General features: G+C 43.8%; 1 protein-coding gene across 4 annotated transcripts in view; it reads right to left on the reverse strand.

Annotated features, from left to right (window-relative positions):
• Nucleotides 1-26,836, reverse strand: part of TMCC1 (transmembrane and coiled-coil domain family 1) — a 70,422-nt gene extending 43,586 nt beyond the window's left edge. The window contains exons 1-4 of one of the 4 annotated variants that reach the window (XM_040076109.1): nucleotides 26,746-26,836; nucleotides 22,928-23,175; nucleotides 16,684-16,757; nucleotides 13,307-13,551 (exon numbers count right to left, since the gene is read on the reverse strand). In XM_040076109.1, coding sequence (XP_039932043.1) covers nucleotides 13,307-13,510 — 204 coding nt within the window. In that variant the 5' untranslated portion in view covers nucleotides 13,511-13,551; nucleotides 16,684-16,757; nucleotides 22,928-23,175; nucleotides 26,746-26,836. Of the gene's footprint in view, nucleotides 1-13,306; nucleotides 14,019-16,683; nucleotides 16,758-18,955; nucleotides 19,229-22,927; nucleotides 23,176-26,745 lie in introns of those variants that run through there. The other 3 variants (XM_040076115.1, XM_058422192.1, XM_058422191.1) reach the window with 3 other exon arrangements.
• Nucleotides 26,837-27,205: the final 369 nt, after the last annotated feature.

A 27,205-nucleotide genomic window follows, 5' to 3' on the forward strand; every position in this document is an offset into this window, starting at 1 on the left:
CGGGCCGGGGTAGGGCGGGGCAAAGCAAGGCAAGGCAGGGCGGGGCGCGGCGCTCCCGCCTGCCGCCGCTGGGGGAGGGTACAGGCACCGCCCCGGCACCGCCCCGCCGCCGGCAAGGCCCGGCCCTACGGAGCTCTGGCGAGCGCTGCGCCCACCCCGAGGCCCCCTGAGGGGCGACCCCGTCCCAGCGCTCCTGCCGAGCCCCACCGGACGCGGGCCCCGCGCAGCTTCCGCTGCCTTCGCACACTGTGGCACGGGAGTGTCAACTCCCTCCCGGGAATCAGCACAAAAAACCCTGTTGCAATCACTAGAAAATAATTCAATTAAGTATTTCTCCCCGCCATGAATATGCAATAAAGATGTGTGGTAAAACAGGTATACTTGCAGTTCTTCAAATGCCATGACAAGAGTGGCTTTCAGATCGTGAGAAGTGTTCTTCCTCCACTCCCAGCACTGGTGAGTGAGGGACACTACAATCTTGCAGAACAAAAACCCCAAACACAATGAGGAGCTCAAAATCTCTGGAAACAAGTCTGTTTCTAAAGTAGCCCTGTCTCAGCATTTTAGTTTTGGACTTCTTAGAATTTCATTTCCAATTCATTTTGTAATTGCCTCCTGCATGCAATGGGAAGGCCTTCCTTTCTGCACACTGAAATGGCCCATGGCATTGATCACTCCAGTACATGGCCTTACCTAAATAGGAAAATAGTTTCTCAGTAACTATCAGCAAAACTACTGTATAAGGAACAGCTCCCATGCCAGAGCACGTCCCTGATGAGTCCTGACTCAGTATCAGTGCTGGATTTTCCAGAACAGTGCTGCTCACTAGCACTCCCCTCAGGCCTTAGCTTCACTGGGTAGCAAGTACCAGCACAGTGGCTAAAAGGGATCTCATTGCATGCTCCAGCTATGACAAATCTGGGGCCCCAGATAACACGATATGTACGGTTAAAGTGTGTATCCTGCTTTTAGGAGTCAGCTGTGCATTGACTCCATACAAAATCCCTCCCAATGGCAGGTACTAGGTAAGTACAGGTTATTGCCATGCATTATTGCATAGTCTTATAGAAAAAGAAAGGTGCCTTAAGGCCAGAATATGTGCCTTGTTAAGGAAAATTTCTTGTCTTCCTAAGGAAAATAAGTTTCTAGACTATTTTAAAAGTCATCAGGTGATCTGGATACTAGAGAGAGAGGAGACATTTGCAGTTGGGCCATGAAAGGTTTTAAGAAGGGTCAGTGTGGTTCTTTAAATAGACCTTGAAGGGAAAGTTACAAGAAGATTAAGCACAGGTGTTTATTTTATAACTGTCATCCAAAAGTAACATCATAGATGCATTCTTCAGCACCGAAATCCCAGCTGTGAAACGAGAGCAGGATTCGGCAGCATTCTGCCCAGTCAGGGGTATTGAACACAGACATATTCTGTACAGGGGAAGTATTCCCTGCCAGAACTTGGGACTCCTTTTCAAAATGCTCTCCTTTTTTTGAAATATATAGAAAGTACATTACCCAGTTTTGTGATGACCATGGAGAGCTGACAGCACAGAAAACTAAAGGGACTGGGAAATTAGAAACCCCTCCTTGTACTGATAGAGGAGACACCAGATGCTCAGGGGATTCTGCATCTAGCAGCTGCATCCTCCTCCTCCCTGAACTGGGTCAGTACTTCTTGTTCTACAGTTTGGCTATCTTCAGAAGCCTCATGTACACAGTTTAACTCCTACTGCAGAAAATCCACACCACCTTGAACAGCCTGTGCTCCAGGAAAGCTCACCTGCTGCAGAGACCAACAGGGCAAGTGTGTTGTGAGAGTGTGTGAGATTGTGAGAGAGTGTGAGTGTGTACACACATGCAGTCAGGCAGTGATGCAGTGTGGGAGTCCCCCACAGCACTTGACTAAAATGCTGGAGTCTGAGCAGCCAGGACAGACAGTTGACCCTGCCCACCTTATCTGCTGTACCCAAACCTCCCTGCTTCCATGCTGCCTGACAGCAGATACCAATAGCTCTGGGCAGTCAGCCTCTTGCTCACTGGGCTTGGTGCCAAGGTCCTGAGGACTACCTGGTACCTCCACTATCTTGCACTCGGGACACAGGGTGCCTCACTTCCTCCACAGACACTCAGCTCTCCCTTCCCCACCACGTTGGCTCTGTGACCCTGTGGCTCAGAGTCTGGGTCAGAGAGATACAGATAAGGAATGGAGCCAGCTTGGCTGGGATATAATCCACATCAGACTGAGATGGGACTGCCAGATTAGCAAAATTCATGATAGCAACATACTCCTTTGTCTCTGGAGCCAAGGCCCCACATTCAGCATTTCCAAACTGATGCTTATGATCTCCACAGTTAATTAATGGCTCCTGTTCTGAACACATATAGCTCTTTGCCCTAGTCCTCTGTTTCTGGGCTATTGTCACTTTTTTCCCCCCGAATATTACCTTTCTACAGCAATTCATTCCTGTGTAATAGCTTAATTGGTGAATTCTTCCATTTTTATTCAGGAACATGATGGAGAAAATCAAGATTTCAGTAAAAGTCACCAAATTTTATTTTCAAATTTAAACTTGATATAATGAACTATTGACTCTGCCTGATATACTTTCATGAGAACACAAAACACAGAATTAATCTTCGGGACAAAATACCTCGTAATTAATTTTCTTTTTAAAAGTACTCAGTAAGAATAGAATTATTTGCTTTAATATCCCTCTCATGGAGACCATCTACAGCGTTTTACTTGTAAATTAAATACACAGTTTTTAGCTTTTCTTTTTAAAACGTATCTTTTAGCACCATATAAAGCTAGGAGAAATATGTACGTATGAATATTCCATCAATGCTTGACACATGTAAATGAACAGGAAGGCATCTTCCTGATAACCTCTTACAGAGGGACCTTTTGAGATAACCAACAGGAGAGACATTTTGTTACTGCAGAAGGTTTGGAAGATTAAAATTTCATGTCTTGAAACCTACATGCTCTCAGGATCAACACTTTCAGTAAGACGCCTCAGTGCCGTGGATTCATTACAGTGAGCCCCAGGTCTCTGCAACCAGCGCGGTATGGTCTGCTGTACGACACACAGCTGGAGTTCTCTCTGAGTTCCCTTCCCCCCGGTTATCAAACAACCCCCCCGGTTATCAGACTCCCCCCGAACGTTCCCACGGCGCGGCCCGGGCGCTCTCCAGGCGCGGCCCCGCGGCGCCCCCTGCGGGCCGGAGCGCCACTGTGCGGCCCGAGCGCCCGGGAGCCGCAGGGCACAGGCAGAACCCGCCGCACCTGCACCGGAACACGCCAGCACCGCCACACCTGCACCTCCGCCTCAACGCCCCAGCACCCGTTCCTGTCACTGACTGAGGTGGCATTTCACACACCATCTCATTCCACCCCGCTGCTGTGGGCAGGGACACCTTCCTCTAGACCAGGTTGCTCCAAGCCTCATCTAACTTCACTGTGAACTCTTCCAGGTTTGGGATATATCAAAGCTCTTCACATTTAAGTTTCATCAGAAATAAACATATTTAAAAGATACCATGTCCTCCTAAGAAAATTCTCAACAACTTCACAAATGAAGGTGATTGAGAGGAAAAGAGAAGCTTACATCCCCTACCGCAGCACCTTGCCTGCTGACAGGAGCTGCAGCCACCACCAGCACAACTCTGCTTCTCTCAATCCTGAACAGTGCTAACCCAGGCCTCCGTGTCTGCTTTAGTTTAGGCAGTCTTACTTCAGGTAAGACTGACCTGTCCTGCATACATCCAGTACTGGCAGAAAGTCAGACATGGGCATAGCACTGCTTAATAATAAAAATTACATCAGCTTTTTCAGGAACTGTATTTCTGTTCCTGGCCAGCAGCAGTTTGCTGCTCAAGTACAGCAGATTTCCACTTCTCATTAGGAAAGTCAAAGCATTCTCATAGTTATAAAATATTTGAACATGCTCTAGTAAAATATCCTTCCTTCCTGCACACCATTTGGAACTGGGAGATTAGACTAGCTCTTTTATTCAGGACTTCCACCTGCAAACTGCACAAGGCAGATAAACACACCCAGTGGTGCCACAACCCCGCCTGATCCTAGCACCCTTGGCAGAGTATCATGGTACCACTCAATGTCTCTCCCCTCTGCCACCCACCTCCTATATGGGCTACTGCAAAAGAAAAACCCAAGTTTCATTATTTTAACATTAATTTCCAACTAAATCACGCTTAGAATTTCTACTTAACTTTCAGAAAGCACTCATGACAACTTTGCAAAAAGGATGAAAAATAAGATATATATCACAGTCAAATCTACAATTAGAAATTACTTAAAATGGTTTTGAGTTGCCATATGCTTTGATATTAGCACAGTAACTGTCACAGTGTTGGTACAGTGAACAACAGGCAAACAAAGCATTGTCTTTAACTTCGGTGACATCCCTGCAGTTAAAGATGGTGGGGATAAAGATGGTTCTGCTTTCCCAATGGCTCAAAATCATGATTTTATTGAAATTTACCCCAGTCTTAAGAGAGATTTGGCAATGATCTTGGATGGTATTCTACTGTGGAAGGTGCAGATCAGTCAAAACCATGGGTGACACATCTGCAATGGCTCTGCTATCTGCTGCAGCATGCACCTATCTCCAGAGCTTGCTCTATCATAGCTGAACCACATCAGCAGAATATGCAGCATGGAGTTTTAATAGCAGTGCCTACAGAAGGTTACATTTTTAGGCTTATAATTGAGCAACCAAGTAACCTCTCAGTGAAGGACTCCAGTTGTTGACAACTTGAGGTGGTAACACCTCCACCCTGTCCAGAACAACATCACTAACTCCAACTGCAGGACCTGAGGAATACTGGAAGGGTGAGTGCAAACCTGAGGGAAAGGATTATAAAACAAGAAGTGTGTGTATAATATTTTAACACCAATAATACTTTTTCTTCTGTAAAAAATTAGATCTGGACTAATAACAATGAGATCCTTCCAATTTCAGTTATACTACAATTAAATTCTTTGTTCTCCTCATATAGAATATGTGTGTGTATCCTTCACCCACAAACAAGTTCTTGAGCCTAATGCACCTCTCTGCTGCACAAAGGTCACTGTTTCCAGAGAGAGAAAACAATGCCAGGTGCAGAACGGGCTTCTGGGGCAATCAAGCAACTGAAGACTAATTTCTGAGCTTGTGAAATAACCCTCAGCCTACTCCTGACCTATCTCAACTTAAAATTAAGCCACCCTAGTGATCTGCCAGTATCTTATTTTGCTGCAAGACACGAACAGTACAATCCTATCACTCTGCACAGCACGAATGCTTGGGCTGACTTTTCCACTGGGAGCAGAGTGGCAGAGGCGCACGGGAGCCAGGGCTGCCCTGGCTACAATGACACAACCCCATTCGGACATGCTGGGAGCCTAGATCTGCAGCTCCAGGGGTGTACAGCACCACTTTTAAGAAAGAGAGAAATTCCTGCTGTCCTGAAATGCATTTTGTGCACTGTTCATCGAGGTTCTTTTACACCTGGCTGTCTGGGTAGTTCCTGCTTCAACCTCCCAAATGAGTACAAGTGCTCCCTTCACAGGAACTATGCAAGTTGGTGCTGGTTGAACTTGATTCAGCTGCAGATGCTGAAAGTGAATTTTTAGCATTTCCAGTCCCTTACAGCTAAAATATTTTACTTCAATCAGTTACAAAAAAATAAAATTACCAAATGCTCACCACCAGTGTAAGCTGAACTGGAGAGCCAACATTAGAGTATGGTGCTAAGATTGCTTGTTCTTTGGGGAAATGGATTTAAGCCAAAGTCATCTTTAAGACATCCAGGACATACTGTTCATGGCCACAGTAGACTTTTTACATGGTTTTAATGTCATAAAACCCCCTACCTTTTGCCCTTTCACAGGTGGTTGTCCCAGGTGTATCACATGGTGTTTAGGACAGAACAATTTGCAAAAAGTTTCTGGCAAACAAGTTATCACTAAGACTATTTACAGTTGGAGAGAAACTGCTCATTCTTTCACAGCTGTGCTACATATACTGAAAGGATGGCACCTTGCGTTCTTGTTTATGTTATCATGCAGCGTGCAGACTGGAAGAAGTCACTGTAAGTAATTAAGAAAAGCAAGCTTATCGCTGGTAGGTTTTTGATGCCCATGGGATTGACATCATCTAGAAAACATTGATGCAGCTGCAAGCCCAAGACTTGTAAAGTTATGCCAAAAGTATATGTAGTCATTTTCTAAAACGTGGACATCAACAGAATATTGATTTAAATTGATAACCAAAATCCAAAGATATTTGAAATATTTATGAAAACTTATTGTCAAAACTGACAAGTGAATGAGGACATGTGAAGTTCTGTCAGGGCACAGTAGGACTGAAGTGAGTGGAAGCTTGAGAAGTTGCTCTATGAGAAGCCCACCGCAAGACAGTAAATCCTTTTCTCTCATCATTCCTGTAGCCCTAAGGCAAGCAAATGGCAACCTGAAAATGTCTGGGCCTACAGAGGCAAAAAGCTGCAAATCAACCAAATGACTTCATATTAAATTAATCCAAGATGGTCCGTCTTCTCAGTGATGCCAGAAGGTGTCAGCCAAGGGCTTGCACCAAACATTCCAAACCAATCCCCCTGTCCAGAACCTGGACTGAATAACCTGACCTCACTACAGCCATGCTCCAACACCAACACTAGTGTCATGCGCAGGTGACAGCAAACTGTACATGGACCTCAGCAGTAAAAATCACAATGAATGAAGTTCCACAAGGGCAGGTGCTAGGCGCTGCATGGGGGTCACAGGCATGGATAAAAGTTCATGTGGACACAACCGCCTACCAAAGTACCAGTAATTTCATATCTCAAGCATTAATATTGCTCTGGTCTTGACATATAATTAATTATCCCACAAAAAGCTCTGTAAGTACGTGAGACCCAAATGAGATCCATGCAGGCTCAATCATTTCTAACAACCACAATCCTGATTTTCCCAGCTCAGTGGGTTGCCTCTACAAGAAAAGATCTATGCAAAAATATTTAGACTGCTTGAAATAAAAGCACAACTGAAGTATCTCAGTAACATTTTAATTTTTACACTTTCAGTGCTATGACAATCTCATTTCTTAGCTTCTACACAAAGCCTAACAACATGTGGCAGGATTATTACACATGCAAATATATGTAAATGAGGTATTCAGAAAAATCCAGTCTGTTGTTTTGGGATCACTTTTTGCCCTTCTATTTCAACAACAAATTGAGAAAACAGAGAATGGAACAACACTGAGTTAAAAACATTTTGTGTGCAGAGAATTATTAAGAATTTATTCTCCCTTATGCCACAAAGTACTCAATGTCCTTCATTCCCACAGAATCAGGCTCATCCAAAACTCAGTATTCCGCAGAACCATACAAACATGAATTAACACAATGTCAACCTATTTACAGACAAAGTTACAACAGCAACAGAGTTTTCCACCTTTACCTGAAAGGGACTACCACAGCCCTTGCTAAACTCTATCAGCAGCTACAGTCCTAACCCTGTTCTTCGCATAAACCAGCGCTTAAAGCAGAGTCTGTATTATGCTTTTGTTGTATGGTAAGAGAACCTCTAAATTCTCTGACCAGCCTGAGCAGGCAGCTCTGTTGCCTCTGTGAGCTCCAGTTCCAATGCAGTAACACTCCAGCCTGGTCCCAGCACCCAGGGTCCAACCCTGGCCCAGGGGCTTTGCAGAACAAACATGAAATAAAGACTTCTGTCTTCAAAACTTTGCAGCATCCACACATAAAATACGGGCAGGGAAAAAAAATACCATAACCTAACCAAACAACCCCTCACTTCAGTTAACAATACAACATTTTGAGAAGATCACCTTCCTAAGCCTTCTGGCACTGTTTAGTGGGGGATGTTGTTTGTGTGTGCAATGGGGTTATAGACATGAAAAGGAATGTGTAGGTGTATCTAATCAGGAGACAGCTGGAAACTGCCCCTGCCATATGAAATAAGCAGGCTGGGGAAAGAGGAAGCTCCTGAAATAAGAAGAGTGAGGCCTAAGAAGACATCTGACACGCCAGAAACTCTGGATCAGGAGTGAAAGACACAGCTATTTGGCTAGAGTTATTTTTTAAAATGCAACATAAATGACAAAATGGTGCCCAGTACATGAAGAAAGATGATTTCCATCTGGTTCATATAGCTAGAACAAAGACATCAGGAAAAAAAAAAGTGTGAAAAAATGGTGACGGGATAGGAGCTTTCCGAAGTTTAAACAGTTCAATACAGAAGAGAGGCAAGACAAACTAATATCAATAGCATATCTGTTTAGCAACTTTTCCTTGCATACAGCACTCTGCATGTCATACAGGCAGAAGGGGACTCTGAGGAGCAGGCTGGAGAATCAAGCTGCTAGAGCGTCCCTGCTCTGAGCCCTGCCTTTCTACATCTGCCCCATGAGGGGGTCCAAGTTTCTGAGTATACCAAGGAATTTAATTACAAAATTTCCTTTTGTGCTTTTGCATTTTACCTCATGGACGTGGCCAGGCTGCTAAGGGTTTTTTTCCTTTTCCGAACTGTTCAGACACAGCACCTACTGTTAAAAAGAAAACGTAACAGCACCGAGCAGGACCAATCCAAAAAGCAAATAAATCACAAGCTTTAGCCAAGCTCAACACAGCACTTACATAGGCAGTGTCATGCATAAACTCCAATGACTGTGCAGCCTCGCATAGAAGGATGAAGCTCAGGGCTTGACTCCACAAAACATGGAAGATATGGAAATAGTCTGGATGTGTTTAACAGGTCTTAAGCTTCAGTAGTAAGCTAGACTGAAGCACGTGGGCTCCTGCTCATCCATGCCGGACCAAACAGTTCTGCAACAGGTAATGCTCCTGCCATTCCAATAAGAGGCACTGACAATTTCACAGCAGCCCACAAAAGCATATGGAATAATGCTCTGATAAAATAAGCCTTTTATAAAATATAACTGAAGGCTAATTTCTCAGCAATCCAAGTCTGCTGACTTCCTACACCTACTCATAGCAAAACCTTCTGCAGTCACAGTCAAATCTTACAAGCAGTAAGGGTACATGGCACACAAGGGTGTGCAGTGCCTGCACTCCCTGACTGAGCCCATCACCTCCCACTTCAACATCCTAGTGAGCAGGTACAGAGCATGTGAAACAAACAAAATGTTCATTACTCTTCTTAAGTGTCATAAAACTGAATACTAGGAAAAAAGGAAAGAAAGAAAGGAAAGCAGAGCAAGAATTTCTGCCACAAGAGCAGTGCCAGCACAGTGACAAAGGTGACATAAAGGCATGGGCACAGACCTGTGCAGTTCAACACCTGTTACCTGACAGTACAGAAGAGCCCCAGAACCGCTGGCACACATCCAACACCAAAAGGAACAAGCTGTGTCACAAGAGGGGGAGGTACAAGCAAAGCAAACAATGAAGGAAGACAGGAATCAGAAAGCAGAACTACATTGCTTGACTACAAATCCTGTTATGTAGTTCTTGTCATTGTTAAATCACAACTTTTCCATTCTATGCGTTGTTTCTCTGTTCCTTGTAACTTGCAAAGCCCATATGTTTGCAACAGATGGATCAATGCTGTAGCTCAGTGACATTTTTCTAATTATAGATGGATTTATGAAATTCTTAAATAATTTCAAAGGAAATATTCCCTGGTGAGGGAAGGTGAGTCAGTGTAGCTTTACTGTCAGCAGCAAACACCAAAACCAAGGAAGTGAAATCTGTGTGGTTTTATTAAAAGGAAAAGGTCAAAATTTTATTTAAAAGATAATATCATAAAAAGCTGAAGGAGACAAATAGGCAAAGCATCGAGAAAGTAAGCAAAAAAACAACAAAAAAAATTAAAGTTAGATGTAGAGACAATCCATATAGGCTTGGTAGAACCAGGGGTTCAGAGGACTCTCAACCCTGATGACTGAGCATTATCTGCCAGACACTTTAAAAAAATATTTCCATTTCTTAAGTTTCATTATGCAATTTAGTCTCAGGGAGGTTAAATAAAATAGGAGAATTTAGGGTTAAAGTAACACTGCGTGACACAGCTTCAGATACCTCATAACTTAAAGACGGTGTTTAAAGTTTGAATTTACATCAAATTTTAAGTTTGCTCTAATGATTTCAGATTTTTTGTGGCTCTTTACTAATCCTCATTTGAAGTACATTGTAACTAATTTGCCAATATAAGTTGTTGAATGAAGAGTCAGTTTTTGCAACTTAACAACTCATTAATTTATGGTCATAAATTCCAGCGGTGTGGCAGCCTAAATGCTAAGCTGGCTTCTCCAATGAAAACAACACTGACATCTGTTATAAGGGTGATTAACCAAATGACTGCATTATGCTTCATTAATTTCACCAAATCATAAACCAAGAAGCTCTGCTAACAATCATATCAGTGATTTAAATTTTACATGGAGCTGATTTACAAATGAATTACATCTCTATACTGAAAATTCAGTAAAAGTGGCTACATATTTTTTAAAGCTGTAAAACCACCTGCATTTAACCTGCAAGTTGTCTCCCACTAATTTTTAACTTTGAGTGGCACCAACGTACTTAAAACTTCGTATGCACAGACATTGCAATGGCCAAGATAGTACATCTCAGACTGAAATAACAGTAAGATATGCTAATACGGCAAAGACACACGGTCATTCTCATGGAATATAAGACAACATTCTGTTGCTCTCTGTGAATAAACCCCAACATTTGTATTTTCCAATTTTTACTTTATGCAAATTAAGTCAAGGGTAGTTCATGTGATTTTTACAGCTCCCAACATTATGCAGATTGCATAGCAATACTGCAGCAGTCTTAACCTTTCTGGCTCTTGGAGGCATGAGGGGATAGAAATCCCCATTTCTGGAAGGTGGCATTAAACTACTGAGTAACTCTTCCAATCACAGTGCCACACTGTGAGGTAATGCTGTTACACGCTCTTGGGAGAGAAAATGGGGTACACGACACAGATCTGCCAAAACTTTCCAGGAAAGGAAAGAATCCAACTCTCCCACCCATCTTTCTTCCCTCTGCTACAGACTACCCACTAAAAGATAAAAGGTAGTAACAGAAAACTGGCCCACGCACCATGATTTCTGTACAAGAGATTGAGACTCACATCGCTCTCTCATTTTAGGTCTCCTTCTCCATAGTAGTACTTCCTTGGCCAAGTCACTTTAGACCTACAGTATACACTGTTATTATCTGTCGCAAGATGGTGCAAATATTAGAAAGCAGCTCGAAATTCACTAAACTCTACCAAGGGTCAATGGTCACAGAAGTCTCCGATGGTTTAGTCCCCAAAGGTGGCCTTCCCTCCCTCATTTTGTTTTCTTCTTTCAGACTCCAGTCCTCCTCTCTCCAACACGGAGGGCAGAAAGCCCACGCAGCCCCTCTCCCTCAGGCCACCAAGGGCACAGCCAGCAGCACCGAGGATGGCTCCCGGCCGGGTGACTGCCTGACGAGGCCAGGGACCCCCATTCCGAGGCACTCCTCCATACCGCATGCTGCTCCAGAGGAACAGCAGCTGCAGGGTGGAAGTGGCTGCTTCACCTAATCACAGTCCCTTATATGCCAAAAACTCCTAAATTTGTTCTCACACCTGCAAGATGCTGTAGCAGAATGCTATTAGGGTAACAGTCCTCATTTTTCCTGTCACTCCTGCCAAGTGATCCTAGTGGTTTCCAAAGTTTGCACACTGAATCAGTAAAAAATTTTTGAGCATGGACTCCCAATACATGTACGCTTATTTATAAACTATATATATGTACTACTCAACTAATACAATATGCTTATTTTAAAACATACAGAAACACAAACTTTAGGAAAAAGATAAAACAAATCAAAAAGTATTTCCTTCCTACACTCCAGTGGACTGTCCTACCCACACATCACTTTGGAAACTACCAATCCAGGCAAACACTTCATCAGACAAGCTGCACAGCCGGGAGAAAAAACCACTTCACTCCAGGCCTTTCCCCATATTCCTGTATTATTTACCTAATATGCTTAGGCCTGTTCAATCTCTCTGCTCATGCATGAAGTAAAGGGACTACAGTTTTAAATCAACAAATCAGACCTTGCTTTACAAACTTCTGTGGCTGGATTTGGGTACAAACTCAAAAAACCTAACAATTTTCCCTAAAATTCTCCTGAAACAAAGATTGTGAATTCACTCATAATTAGGAGAGAGGCAGTACACAAATACACTTGAAGCTATTATGGGATCCCTTTTTGAGGACTCTCAATGGCTTGACTAATTGCAAAGTTAACCAGCCCAGGAAAATGCATGCTTTTCACAACTACTTTATTACTATCTCTGTTATTTCAACAGTTGGCAAGAAGCAAAAGCTTCATATACAGTTCCAGGCAGGCTCCTTCAATGTTTCTTGCAAAAGGAAACAACTTTTTAAAGTATATCCAGCTTTCATAGACACCTTTGTTATTAAGGGCTGTTTTTCAGGGGACTCTCTGAACCACCATCCTGAACAAGCTAAAATAAGCTAATCAGAAAGCGATTCTCTCAAAAAGCAAATGAAAAAAACCATCAAATTTCAAGAATGCTTCAACTAAATTGATTGGGTAAAGGGGAGAAATGGTAAGACAAACGCTGCTTCTTGGTATCATCAATAAGCTGATACACAACTTTGCAAGAACGTGTCACAGAACAGAGGATGTCATTTCACTGAATGCTTTTCCCACACAGGCAGGACAAACCAAAGGAGACAGCAGTGATCCCTCATCAGCAGAGCAGCCAGGCTGATCTAAATCACATACAGGCTACCCAGCCCTGTGGCGATGGACAGTTGCGCAGGCTGCAGCCCATGCTCCAAGAGCCTTCACAGCCTAAAAGACCAACAGTACCATCCACTCAAAACGGAATTCTTTGCTTTTATAAAATACACCAGAAAATGAGAGGAATTTTAAAAAAAGTCTAGGTAAATGGAAGGTTTTGTTGCAGGAACTAGCTAACAATTGCTAAGAAGGGCTACTCCGGCTGCAGCTTGGCCAATCACTCCTTGTTTGACTGTGGTGTGCCATCAAAAACAACCTAATGTATTTCAAAAGTAGCTCTCATTTCAGTGATCAAATACACACAAAATCAGCCACCTGCCACGTGAGAAAATGACTAATGTTTGCATCTTTTAAGCTCTTTGCTTCACCACTGAAGAAGCTTTTGAACACAGCACCAATTGAATTTACTGAAAGAAACTTGCTTTTCAAAACATGATTTCAAAGGGCTTAAGAAAACATACAAGGAGATGATAAAGATCAAAGGTAAATTTGAGTAACTTACTGCTGCTGCTGTGGCCTCTTCTCCACCTACATAGATAGAAGAAGCAATCTCCATCACAGACAAGTTTGTGGGAGCGTCTGTAGTGGATGATGATCTGGGCCGACCCGACTGAATATCCTGAGCAGACCTTCTGTTGATCTGCGGGCTTCCTTTTGGGGCATCTCCCTTGCCCCACCTGCTGTGCAGGCTGGTCCCTCTCTTCATTTTGGGTGGCACTCTGATCTGCTGAAGCACCCGGTTCAGAGCTGTGGGGTGGGTGGAGACACCATCAATTTCAGCACAGACGCTTTGGCTTTCCAAATCCAGGTCAGGCTCCAGCTCAGCCTGAGCTTGCTGGACATCATGAGGAGAAACAGACGACCTCCTGCGCTGATGCTGGAACAGGTGCTTCAAGCCTTGACCAATGACATTAATGTTCTCCAAAGCATTATGCGTTATTTTGGATAATTTTTGCTCTGATTCATGTTGTTTTTTGGTCTCTTGATCTTGGGATTTGCCTCCAGGATCAGGGTCATCAGACAACTGTTCAGTGCCAGATGGCTCCATTGATGACACTCAACAAGTTTATTTGACTATTCATACATAAATACGTCCCCTTTCTTTAAAAGGCTTGTGTTTATTTTGAAAATGCCAAGATTGCCAGCCAATTAGGTGTGTAATTGCTTCAAGAGTGACTACACATGCAGCTGTACCACGGTGATCTCATGCTTATCTAATGTTAAACAAAAGAGTAGTCATTATTATACATCCATGCAGCAAGTGTGGGTTAAAAATCCAATGCACAAAACATGCCGTTAACAAAATAAAATGTATCAGTCCTTGGAGCACCCCTCCACGTGGCATTAGTTGCATTTAGGCTGTATGCAGAAGCCGAAGTTTGTGTGAGACAAGTCACTCATTGCCTGGAGGGAGAAGCCCAGCAGAGAGGGTGCAGGAAAGCAAGAAAGGTAAATAAGCTGCTCAAAAGGGGGAGAAGCAAGAAGAAACCAGTGGGGTTTTGTTTATTAAGAACAAGCCCATAACAACATCTAACAGAACATAAGGTTAAACTGCTGAAGAGCATGTTAGTCACTTTGGCAGAATTAATTTTGCTCTTTGACAAAGACTGATACTAAGACCCTAACTTAACGGTATTTAATACGTGCAAAACCCCAGAACATTACCAAATGAGTTATTCATTTCCAAATAGTGAGAAATGGCTTTTTACAGCCAGCATCCACTGATGGCACTGGAAACTAGACGTGAAAATGTGTCTTCAAGCAAGAACAGGCAAGTGAAATGCTTTCAATAGGCATGCTCTTGTCCATAGCTCTCTGAGGAAACAAGAATGCCTTTTGAAAAGTAGATTAAACAACCAATCTGCAAGGGATCAGCACCAGGTATGTGCATTTCAGCCTCTGGCACAGGAACTGCACAGCTGTTCTTGGAGTGCTCAACCCGAGTCATCCCCTGGGCTCAGGCAGGACTGGATTATACAACAGTGCAGCTCAGCACTTTTATAGCAACAACTACGGGAGAAGTTCAGGGGAAGATATGGGGAAGGAAGGTAGGGAGGGAGGGAGAGAGGAAGGAAGGACACAGTAAGGGGAAGAGTTTTACATCAGCACCATGAGATCACATGCTTAGAAGCTGACCACTGTTTTCTGCAGGAGAAAACTTTGATTAGGCTTCTATAAATACAGAAACCAACTCACAGGTCTACCTCAATCTTGGCAGAAAGCAGTTTGTGCTTTAGAAAAGAAATATTTGAAATTCAACACATTTGGGATTTGAGTATTCATTTCTACACTAAAAGAGCTGCAGAAACATAATGCACTGAGTTTACAATTGGAGTGCTCTCAATTTTGTGCATTTGAAACCTAACAGAATGGGTTAAACAGATATTTCAAAATGCTTTCCAAACTGCCATCCAAAAATACAGAAGAACTGCCTCTCTCTCTTTTTTTCAAGTGTCACTGCTATCAGTTGGAGGCAAGAAGAAACTCAGTACTTACAGAAAGCAGAACACTGGAATCATGCAGGATTTTATCTCAGTACTTGAAAGATGCAGTAAGCATTGAGTCTAAATATACTGGCCAGTTTAATCAGTAACACATTAAATGCAAAGGAATAAATTGCATCCAAGAAAAACATATTTACCCACATTCATGCAGCAATTGTGTGGCCGAAGAAAATAAGATGTGCCAACAATATACTTATATACTTAACACTTTTTAAATTAATTCAAGTGCCTTTATGTCTAGTGGTATGCTTTGACTTTTGAGCTTGCTCTTTCTTAATCATTTTCCACCCCACCCCCCCCCCAGGTAACAGGTTTTGCAGAAAGTTAGACTACAGGTCTCCACTCAATTTATGTTTTGGGACAAAAAATTGCTTAACTAGATGCTCATTTTTAACCAACAGATCAAATGGTTCTGTGAACAAAACTCACCATCTAAAAAAGCAAGAGTCCCAAAACTATTTGGCATATGAAATACAAATCTGACAGCTGACCCATAACTGCGTTTTTCATTTTAAATAATTCACTCAGCATTTATTTTTCAGTCAGGATTCACTGAACAACAGGAGCTCTTATCTAAGATGACCGGTGTACTCTCCAGCCAGGATCTCTCTGATCTCCTGCATACTCTCTATCCACATTATCACTGGTAATGCAGTTGATCTTAAAGAACACTATTTAAGTCTAACTGGAGTTCCGTGCATTATGTGCTAGAAAAAATTACCCTGTTTAAATTAACCCTATGGCAATTTACAAACCAACGTGAAACAAACCAGCCCACAGTGAGCTCACAAACAAGGCACGGGCACCCTGTGTATTCTGGGACAGACTTCTGAAATTATATGGCCTCTGAGAAGAGCTTTGTAGTAATCGCCTATTTCTTTTTCCATAGGATGCGTCTGTTTTGAGCCTGAAATCAGCTTTGCAAATTACATATCTGGTATGAAGACCCTTACGACTACTTATTTGTTCTACTTTTGGGGAAAAAAATACTCCTAAGTGTGAAGAACTGTGAATCTTCAGAATTAATTAGCACACTTATTTGCATTAAGATTCAACTTTTGTACTCGCTTTTGTTTCCTCTACTGACAACCACCTTGATATTCTGTTAGTGAGAGGAAACAATACTTTATAGCATAAAGTTCAAAAGCATACAATTCTTATTTGCACAAGAATATACTACATCAAGAACAAAATTCACAATTCCATATACAGCCAACTGAGCAGATATTATAACACTATTATGCCCCAGAACATTCTAATACAGTCTTTCATTTCTGTAATTATTTCCCAGGAGTCCTGGAAAACAAAACAGTTCGAAAGGAAAAACTGGCAAAACCAACATTAGATAACAGTGAAAGGATAAACTTGTACTTGCCTCCATCATTTGCCTTTTAGCATGGCTGACCCACAGCAGTCCCTTCAAAGTTCAAAGTCCCCTTTTGAACAAAACTGCAAAAGAAATTTGGTATGAGATACAATTCCGGAAATGGGAGGAAAGTTATATATAAACAACAGTGAAAGCATGATTCCAACTTTTAAACTGTTTTGGGGGGTTTTTTTAGTATTTTTTTTTTCCATTGAAATGCAAGTGCCCCTGGAAGCTGTCCTATTTTAAACTCTTTCAAATAACTGAAGGTATACAAATATGACTGAAGTTAAAACTGAATCTTATAAAATTAATCAAGAAGTTCTTGTGAAGGAGCATTTTCTCTTGGAGTTTATGGCCACCACCACATGCTGAAAGCAGAGGAAGATGCCAGGACTCCAGCCCGCAAGGTCAGTCTGCACCATATAGATTTTATTTTCTTCTCCTTTTTAGTCATTCAGCACTCCCAGCAGAGGCCAAACAGCTGGCTCTTGTTTATCTGGCGTTCACCTCAGAGGAGGTAAAAGCTGTGAGCACTCAGACACACTTGCACCTGCCACAGCTCATTGCAGCGGGCAGCTGCTGTCCCCTGGCAGCTCCTGCCTGTACACTTCTGCAAAGTGTGTACCCAAACCAAAAGGCCTGGTGCCTGCTAGGAGATGACAAGAGGACAGCTGAGAGCAGACACGGTGACTGCATTTCTCTAGCCAGCCCCACAGACTATTCTGAAACACAGCCAGATCACCCAGATTTTCCAAAGACCGTAATTCATTCAACCAGTTCTTGAAAATAGGGAGTACACTATGCCTCAGAGGAACACTACAAGAACTCTGCAAAACTGGGATATTTTGACTGTTTTATTCCACATCAGATTCCCACCTCCAAGACAGCAAGAGAGGAAGAAAGAGTTACTCAGATCCACTAAAGTGGGATGCTAGAATATGAAGAAAATGATGACAGCAAATATTAATAACTTAGAAAAAATGAATTAACATGTTTTTGAAAAAGATCTTCATATAGAATATATTTCATTTCTATCCTAGCATGAGTGGAGAACTAAGCATAATGTGTGAAGTACTGGTCACACAAGGTGGCACTAACAGAACTTCAGGTTTTTTAAGTTTTAATGTTATTTTTTATTTACAGTAACTGTAAGAGTTTTTGTCAGCAAGGTCTTCAGAGATATGAAGGATGACCTACAGCACTACAAGACCTACAGATCAGCAGCTGCTTTTGGCTCAAATTGTTTCACAGCTGCCATAGTTCAGTCTGTGTCCCAGAGTGCCCACAGGTGGGCACTGAGAGGCACTGCTCTGTTACTGTTGTAACACTTCGGGATAAGGTTAAAGAGAGGAAGCAGACAGAAAGGGTACACAATTACTCCAAAAGAGCGTTATCAAAAACCTCCTGCCCGATGCTATGGCCACAACAGCTGCAGAAACAGGAACTCACTCGAACTTCAGCAAAGACTCATCAGAATAGAAGAGTCTTCACTTCCACAGTTCAAATACTGCATTTTGCAAACAGAGAAACTACCTCCCCTAAAGGAAGACTGAAGAAGTGTTAAAGGAATATTCAAAACAATGGGTCTTCCACAAAGAAAAGAATGGAATTAATTCCTTGAAGCATCTCAAATATTTTTGTGGTTAGTTGCACTCCTAATATTGACTTTTCCTATTAACATTCGCATTATCTGGCTCTGATTCTTTAGTATCTGGAAAGAGACTAGGCCATGGCAAGAATTTTGGCAGGATCTTTTCGGCAGAGGAAGGGGTGGAAGGGAGAGATCAAAGCTGCTCTTATCTCCTCATTGCCTGTCTGCCAAGAGACACTGCTACTTTCTGTGTGTCAAAGCTGACTAAAATGTCAGGAACAAGAGAACCACAAAGCAGAAATACAGGTATTTTCATTCCACTTCCAAGAGAAGACAAAAGGTTATACTACAGGTGCTTCTGGCATTAAAAAGAGAGTTCTAAGCATGCTAGTAATACAAATAAAAGAAGAGATGGCCTCTCATTTTAACTCCTAGCAGAATTATCTGTGATAATGCCAGCCGAGAAGCTGGCAAGATTTAGCAACTCTGGTTTTAAAAGAAACGTTTATTCCAGGCTTGCAGTTTTAAGGAGGTTAAAACAAGTTAAATTAGCAAGCTTGTAAAGAAAGATATCATCCACCACCAACCCACACCCCACACTGTGTGATTTTAACACGTGCTTTTAGCCCTGAATTTTGGAAAGTATCGTATTTACAATGACTTGTGAAAGAAGAAAGTAGAACTTACCTCACACAGAGTGGTAAAATACTCCCCCTGATGACTCAAAACCAGCTCTTTCTACCAGTATTAAAACATGACACAAATCTGGCAGGACAAACTCCAACCAGAAATTGATCATCATTGCTAATGCTCTGACCATTTATGCTGCTCAACCACCGAAAGCTTCATCTTGCTCTTCAGAAGAAAACTCTCCCTCCTGACCCTTATTCAACACTGCTGATCTAGAGAGCTTTTACTCAAGTGCAACTCTTAAAAAGTTGTATTAGTGTAAGAATAGTGGCCTTAATCTGGACCTGGCTTGTTTACATGGCCTTTTCTAATGAAGCATTAGCAGGTTCCTCCCTGCAGGACTACAAACAAGATGTTCAGGTTGCTCATCAAACACTGCTTGAAGTCCTGCAGTCAGCACTTGCAGGAGGCTGGGAGGACCTATCAGTTAAAGACTACCCCCATCCATACCTCCTTACCTGCTCAGAGTTAAAACATCTGCTATCAGCTGTCAACCGAAATAGGAGACATGCATAACGTGTTTTTGACAACTCATTACAGCCACTTCTTCAGTCCCAGGTAGACTCAAGCAGAGCTTGAGACAAGGAACAATCTAACTGCATTCCTATGTACCCTAATGGGTAGGAACAGCATCAGCCTGGCCCGTGTATCTTACAGACACCATGTGAGCAGGGCCATGGGCATATGCCCTGCAGCACACACACATGCAGCCAGGCCTCTTTTCAGGTTCCAAGGAACCAGCACAACCACAACTCCCTACCCCCCAGAGCAATACCATTTGGAACAGGACCCACGTTAGCCATCCATCCACTGCTACCACATGGACTTGTGAACTCCCTGCTTTGCTCACTTTTTGGACTTCTGCAATAAAAATACTAAAGCACATCTCCTTTCTTTTCTTTTCTTTTCTTCTATTAGATCTTTTCATGCATTTTAGAGACACATACACAAACTGCACAAACACAGCACAGCAAAGCAGCCACTCACAAATATGCTGCTCTTCAATATCCACCTTCACATCCAGCTGCACAGAGACAGTAGTTTGCTATAAAGAAATTTGGCTTGACTACTTTGTTGCCGATGGGACTCAAGTAGTCATGCATTTAAAACCCCAGCCAAAATCAGAATGTTTCCTCCCACAGTCATGGCAGAGTCCACATAAAAAAAATAATTTAAAAATCCACAAATCTTTACCCAAAGCAGCACAAAAAGGAAGCAGTCTTACTTGAAATGAGGCTGAATTTCAGCTACCACTGAGAAGATGCAAGTGAAGTAATCAGAGCCAAAACCAAGATCCAAGTTAATGGCTCCTTACAGAGCAGCAGTTTCCACCAGAACAACCGTTTGCTTGCTGATGAGCAGCTTTGCACCTGGTGCAGCCCCCAGTACAGGTACATGGGTGGTTATAAAACACTAGCTACACGGGGTGGGTCCTCCCCAGGTGCACAGCTTCCCATATCCCTTTGTTGAACCTCACAAGGTTCCTGCCTGCCTATTTCTCAAGGCTAACCAGCGCCTCTGAATGGCAACACAATCATCAGGTCTATCAAATTCCCATCTTGCATCACCTATAAAATTCTTCACCTGGCCCTATTAATGTGTTATTAATAAAGAGATTGTACAGTACTGGACCCAGCACTTCTCCCACGGACTAGAATTGCACCTGAAGCACTTAAAGGACTTTGGAAAACCAGAACCAAAACTTTCAGTACAGCAAACCAGCTGAGAACTAACTCCTGCAGCAAAAGCGTGACCAGCAAGAGAACTGCTCTGCAAAGCAGCAAGCAGCCACTGATACAGCTGCCTCCTCTGCTTCTCTTACCAAAGGATGCTCTGCAGCCCAAGCAGTCAAATGTCCCAGGTATCCAACACCAACTAACCAAGTTCTTCTGTTATGCAAAGGCTCACATATACATAGTACCTTCCTGCATAAAGTAGCAACCAGAGCTAGAGGCTACTCCAGCTGAAAGCCAGCACAGGGAAGGACCACAGCCCCACGCACCTTGGAGGGACTGGCTTTTACCAACAGAGCTTTTGCTTTACTAGGCAGTCAGCCATCACCGGCCTAAATGGGCCAAGTTCAGTCTTAACGGATTCTGACCCAAAGTCGCTCTTTGTTAATTTCTCCCATTTTAACTGCTATTCAATCTCAGGAACACAGCAAGAACACTCACTGTTTCTCACAGACAAGTGACACTACCCCTTATGACTGTGACCCACAAAAGCATGAGATACTTGCTCAGCGGGCAGTGATTTACAAACACGGAGTGCTACGGGTGCAGCACTTCCACTGATCCCAGAAAAGGCCACAGTCCTTTTGCTCAAAACTAATATAACTGGGAATCATGAAAAACACATTTATTTGCCGTCAGGATAATCACCATGGCAATTGGCTTCCAGGAAAATAATAGCCAACAGCTTCAGTAGAAAAGCCACTATGGGATTTGTTAAGGACACCATTAGCTTACACAAATCCAAGATATAATGAAATTTGACAAATTTATGCCTGAAGAAACTTTAAGTAGGTATTTGCAAGCCTCCTGTCATAACCCATCCTACCCGCTGAATTAACGGCAGTACCATTTATCTCAACACAGCAGGGTCTATTAATGTTCTTTGAACTTTTTAGACACCCTGTATAATTGTTCTAATTAATGCAACGTTCTCTAATGTACACAATTTCACCTTTCAGACCACTTCTTCACATCAAAAGAAAACTTATAAAACTTATCTTACACTCAATCTCCTTGACACGCTACACTTAAGCATTCACTTTTAGTTATATGAATTTGAATAATTAAACTGCAATATTTACATTTTTCCTGAAACTGCATGTTTTACAAAGGCAGGTCAACATCATCTTACAGTTAAGGAAATAAAGACTAATAATCTGTTTAGGCATATACACTCAGGGAGACATCTATGTATTCTTACAGGTATTCAGAGATACTGCAGAAATTGTTCTATTTTCAGAGAATGGCAGCTTTTCTGGGAAATGTGCACCATTAAGTGATAGAATTACAGAGATCACAACTTATTTATATACAACAAAAAAACCGCACCAAGTTGGGTTACAGAATCCACACCCCTGGTAAACTGCAGAAAGCACCACGAGGATGGCAATGGGCAGCTCAGCAATGCACTTCACTCCTGCTGTGTTCCTACAGCTTTCATGAAAGCACCTTACAGGAAACAATGCTCCTCCTTCCGGCTCAATGCTACTTTTGCACACTGCCACAGCCAAACAACACCACCTAGGCAGACTGAGAAACACATTTAAAGCACAGACAGCTAAAAGCCTCCAGAAAATACAACTGTGCATGCTGGTGACTTTCTATACTGCGGAAACAACCAAGGCTGTCCATCTCTTGTTACCTGGGTAACAAAGCAACAAGGCAAATCCCACCCAGTTCTGCTACTCTGGTACATCACGGGCATATTGTCCAACAAGTCTGCTCCTTTCTGGAAGCAGAGACATTGTGCCAGCACCTGTGCACAGGAAGGCAAGAAAAATATCTTTCTTTCCTAACCATCACACCAGATGCCTCCCAATTCAAGGGAAGTACTCTGTAACTTCATGTGAGTGCTTCATCTAAGCAAACAGAGCAACCACCGTGGCCTCCCAGACACATTTCAATCACTACTACAGGTCGGTCACACACTTCAAAGAAAATTTCTGCAGACTGTGATGGTATTTAGGAACTGAATGGGTGAGCAGTGAGTACAGTGTTTCTCAAGACAGTCTTTTGAGTTCTCCCACAGCAGGTTAAACCAAGGTCGCCCTCCATACAATGGCAGCTGGGTATTCTGGTGCTCCTATAGCCTCACTGCGTACATGTATATTCTACTGCTAAAATCATGCAAAGGTGCACAGCAGCCTAAATCTAGAATATGTACATCTAGAGCTCTCTTTGCCCTACTCAGATGGCCTTCCCTTTCCATGTGTTCTAAGTCAGCAGGCACACATACCTCAAAAGTGCTCAGGGTAGCATGTTTCTTTGCATAGATATGCTCACAATTGTAATCCAAATGTCATCAACAGATGTCTAACTTTAAAAAAAAATTAGAAGTATAAATTCCGCAGGAAACAGGGAAGTCGGGAGAGGGAAGAAGATATGATTTATCAGCTTCTACATTTGCAGACATCTGCAGTTGGTATTGTAGGTCATTTTCAGAGTAAATCTTGGCAACAAAGCTTCTTTGTAGAGGAGAAAGACCTGCCAAAATTAACAAGCATAATAAGAAACACCATTAATACCTGATAACAATAAAACAGCACACACATTCAGACTCCCCTTCAGAGAAAATAATTAATTAATTTGAAATACCAGGTTTCTGCTAGCTTTGACATATTTAAAATCAGAAGCAGCCTTTGAAGTTACCTCATATTCTGACTACTTTAACCTAATAAATTATCTCAAGAAGGGAAATCCTCTATGCATTCAAATAATGTTTGATCACATCAGTGCATGCAACACTATACCACATCACAGATTGCCCTGATTCAGACAAACCTTCCCAGCTCACCAAATGCCTTGATGTTCACTGGGTATTTTCTCACAGGAGTGCTTGTGTGACCAGTGTCAGATTAAGGAATTAAGCCGCTGTCCAAAATGAGGGCTAACACAGTATGTGATGGAAGCCCAACACAGCATGCACATAAAGTACATATGGGAGGGGTACCTGCATGGCATAAGAAAGTTTAGGAGTGCTGCCAAACTTCTGAACTTCTCAGGTTTGGATTTATAAATAAAATTATTTGGATAATAAAACAAACTTCTTTGGGGCAGAGACCTTCTGTTCTGTGTTTGCATTTCACATGGTGTGTCAGATCTAGCTTCCAAATCAAAGTGCTCAATCTTATTTTGATAGAAGTGTTTTGTATTTTTGGTACATGAGTAGGATTCTTCTCTATAAATAAAAAGGATCAACTAGATCTGCATTAACAAAAAAAAATGTGTCTGAAAGTATGAGGACATTACATTTTGCAAAAACATATTTAACTCCACACAGTTGCTTGTTTCCTTCTTTCCCTTTTCCTCAACACACTTGGCTGGAAGAACAATTTTGAGAATTTGGAGCTTAAATTCAAGCCCAAAGAATCAGCTCATTGTGCTGTGACAATATCCGGGATCTCAACTGCCTAGGGGAGTGAAGCATTTTAAGTATTTAATCACAGCAGAATACTGAGCTTCTAGAAGCGCAGACAATGCATGTCTAGCCTGCCACCTTCGCATTCCGTTTCATTCAGTGTCTTCACTCTTCCCAGAGATACCGGTTTATATCCTCTAGGAAACATTGTGCCAAGTTCACAGATTCGCTGACCTTGGAAGGGACCTCTGGATGTCACCTGGGCCACCCAGGGGTCATCGCCTACAAGCCACTTTAACAAGTCTCCCTATTGAGACACCACCCTGTTCCTGGCCGCAGAGAGGTAACACAAATCCCCACGAGCTCCAGTCCTCAGGGAGAGCACACGACCTCTGTGTGGAGCAGCATTCAGCATGCCAGAGCAACCAGCCTTCACCAGACCTTAGCGGACAGGCACAGCGAAAACCACTTCCTGTGGTCATTTCAGGGGTGAGGAGACTCCAGGTCTACCAAGAGCCAGCTCAGCTGAGAAACACCTTGCACTCGGTGAATCCAGGTGCCAAAGCCCAGCCCTTACTGGCAGACAGCTATAGAACCACCTGAGGTGAACATGCCACACCAGTAAACGCACCAATCCAGTAAATGCACTGGGGCAGGCAGCGGAGAGGGAAGACTCCTCCCCCAGAGCTCTAAGCAAAAATTCCTAGAAACCAAGCCCAAAATATTATCCCACCAAGTTTTTTGAATGGTTCAAAAACAATTCTCAGAAAGACCAGAGGAAACACTAAAACAAGGTTTACCTGGCTCCAATGCAGCCAAAGTTGCCGGCTCACAGTCAGGCACAGGCTATTCACCCAAGGACTAGAGGAGCTGAAATGCTAGATACAACCCATTTCTAGCAGAATGTACCTCTCTAAACACACGGAAACAAAACCTGTAGACTCCCAATGATTTCTATTTTGTATCTCAATTAGACATAGGTTTTAATTACAGGAACTTCAGCTATGATTAAATAAGATGCAAGACAGCCCAAACCACAACATCAAACTGCTCAGAAAACCAAACTCAGCAACTTTTATGTGGTAAATGGAGGGAGGGAAACCAAACTTTATGGAACCTGAAGTTCCAATTTCTTTCTAAAGCAAATTCCACAGAAAGTAAATCTTTCTTGGTCTTCAGTTTGTTTCCATATTTTGGATGGCTTCCAGACCAGCTAGGTGGGTTTATCAGGCAGCAGAACTGGACACAGTGGATACAAAGCTCCAACAAACTTGTTCATTTGGTGCCAGAACCCTGTGTGGCTGCAGAGTTGCTGAGCAGTGCAAGTCCTGCAAGCTGGGGAGCCCCATTATCCCCAGAAAAGAGAAGGAAGAATCCCCCCTGGCACCAAGACAGAAACAGCCCATCCAGTGAGTACACCTACTCACTGGGCTTTCCTTGCCTCTACACACTTCCAGATGGACAATTTTTTTTTTTTTTTACCCTAATTTACCCTAAGAGAAGGATCATGATCAAACATGGAGTCACCTGCCGCATGTTAATCTTGAGTATGACAGAGTCAGTGGTGAGCATCAGGGACAGCAGCACTCACTCCCCAGGCTGAGGCGACCCAGTGACACTAGCTCAGGTAAAGGCATCACTATTTCAGTGACCACACCGGTACCCTGGCCTGTTACTAATGGCTTCCAACCTATAGAAACACCTGATTTTAAGGTTTGTGGATGATGGACCCTGTTTACTGATGTAGTGCGAGTTACATTACCTTCTTCTTTCTCCTCCTCCCCTAGTCTTCCACTCAGATCTTTGTACTTTCAGTTCAGTCCTTTACACCTCCTACTCACCAAGAAGCCTCATTAAATTTCCCTATTTGATAGATTTTTTTAGTGAAAGCAACGCCTCCACTCACCATGGGAGTTTTGCCGGCCACTGCATTTGTCACTAATGCACACCAGGCACTTCTGCGTTGCCAGTGACAGCAGCTGCACCTAACTCGCAAACACAGCGTCAGCTCCCAGTCTCGTGAATTTTGGCACTCGTAAAGCTTCTAAGCTGCTGCTTTACACCTCAACTTCTTTACATTAAAGGCCCGTGACCAATAATCTGCTTTTAAAACGACAAATTCTGAGCTCGCCAGGAAATAATTCGTGTCTTAACAATCGCACCAAAGACAGCCAAGGCGAGCAGGAATCGGCGAAGCGAAGGCACGCCACAGCCACCCCTAAACCAGCGCGAAGGCCGTGGCGGTGCCTCGCGAACGCCCAGCACCGGCCACACGTGCGTGGGGCCGGCACCCGAAGGGGCCGGGGGGGCTGTGGGGGCCGCGAGGACAGAGACAGTCTCGGGGGCCGCGGTAGGGAACGCGGGCCGCGGGCGCCGCTCGCCACCGCCGGGCCGGACATCGCCCCGCGCAGCCTGGGCCCCGGGCCACGGACGACGGCCCGGAATGGGGCGAGCGGGCCGGCTGGGCCGTAACTCGGCCAGACCGGTCCCAAACACAGCCCCAGGAGAGGGGGCGGCGAGAGAGAGCGCGGGCGAGCCGTGGGTCTGGGGGCGGGTGAGGCGCTCGCGATGGGCGCGCCCGGGGCCGGTCCGGCGGCGCCCACAGGCCCCGTCCTGCGGTTCCGGGTGTTCTCCCGCCCCGTTCCTGATCCCGATCCCGATCCCGTTCCTGATCTCGCGGTCCGTCGGTCACTCACCGGCCGAGCGGCGGCCGCTCCATTCCCCCCCCCCGCGCGCCGCCACCGCCCGGCACAGCCGCTTGACGTCACGCGAGGGGCGGGTCCGGGCGCGCGCCGTGGCGTCACCCGCGGGGGCGGGCCCTGCTTCGGGCGCGTCCTCCCCACGGCACCTGCGCGCCGATCCCCGGCCCCCGCAGCGCTGCCGCGGCCGCGTGCGGGCTCGGCGGGGCCGCTCGCGTTTCCGTGCTCGGGCGGGTTCTCGCTGTTCGTGTTGCGGTGGTGGGGGGGGCTCCTCGCACCTTCAGACACGGTTTTTCTCTACTCATCTATTCCGTCTCCCCTTCCCACTGGGCTCGGCCCCTCAGGCGCAGCTACGAGTGAGCTCTCTTTTGTGGCTCCTCGCATAGAGATCCCAACACCTCCGCACAGCTGTGACCCCTGCACGGATAAGTCACGGCCCCCTCAGCACTGACTACAG

The sequence above is a fragment of the Hirundo rustica genome, chromosome 12 (genome assembly GCF_015227805.2).
Source record: "Hirundo rustica isolate bHirRus1 chromosome 12, bHirRus1.pri.v3, whole genome shotgun sequence".
In the NCBI taxonomy this organism is placed as follows: Eukaryota; Metazoa; Chordata; class Aves; order Passeriformes; family Hirundinidae; genus Hirundo; species Hirundo rustica.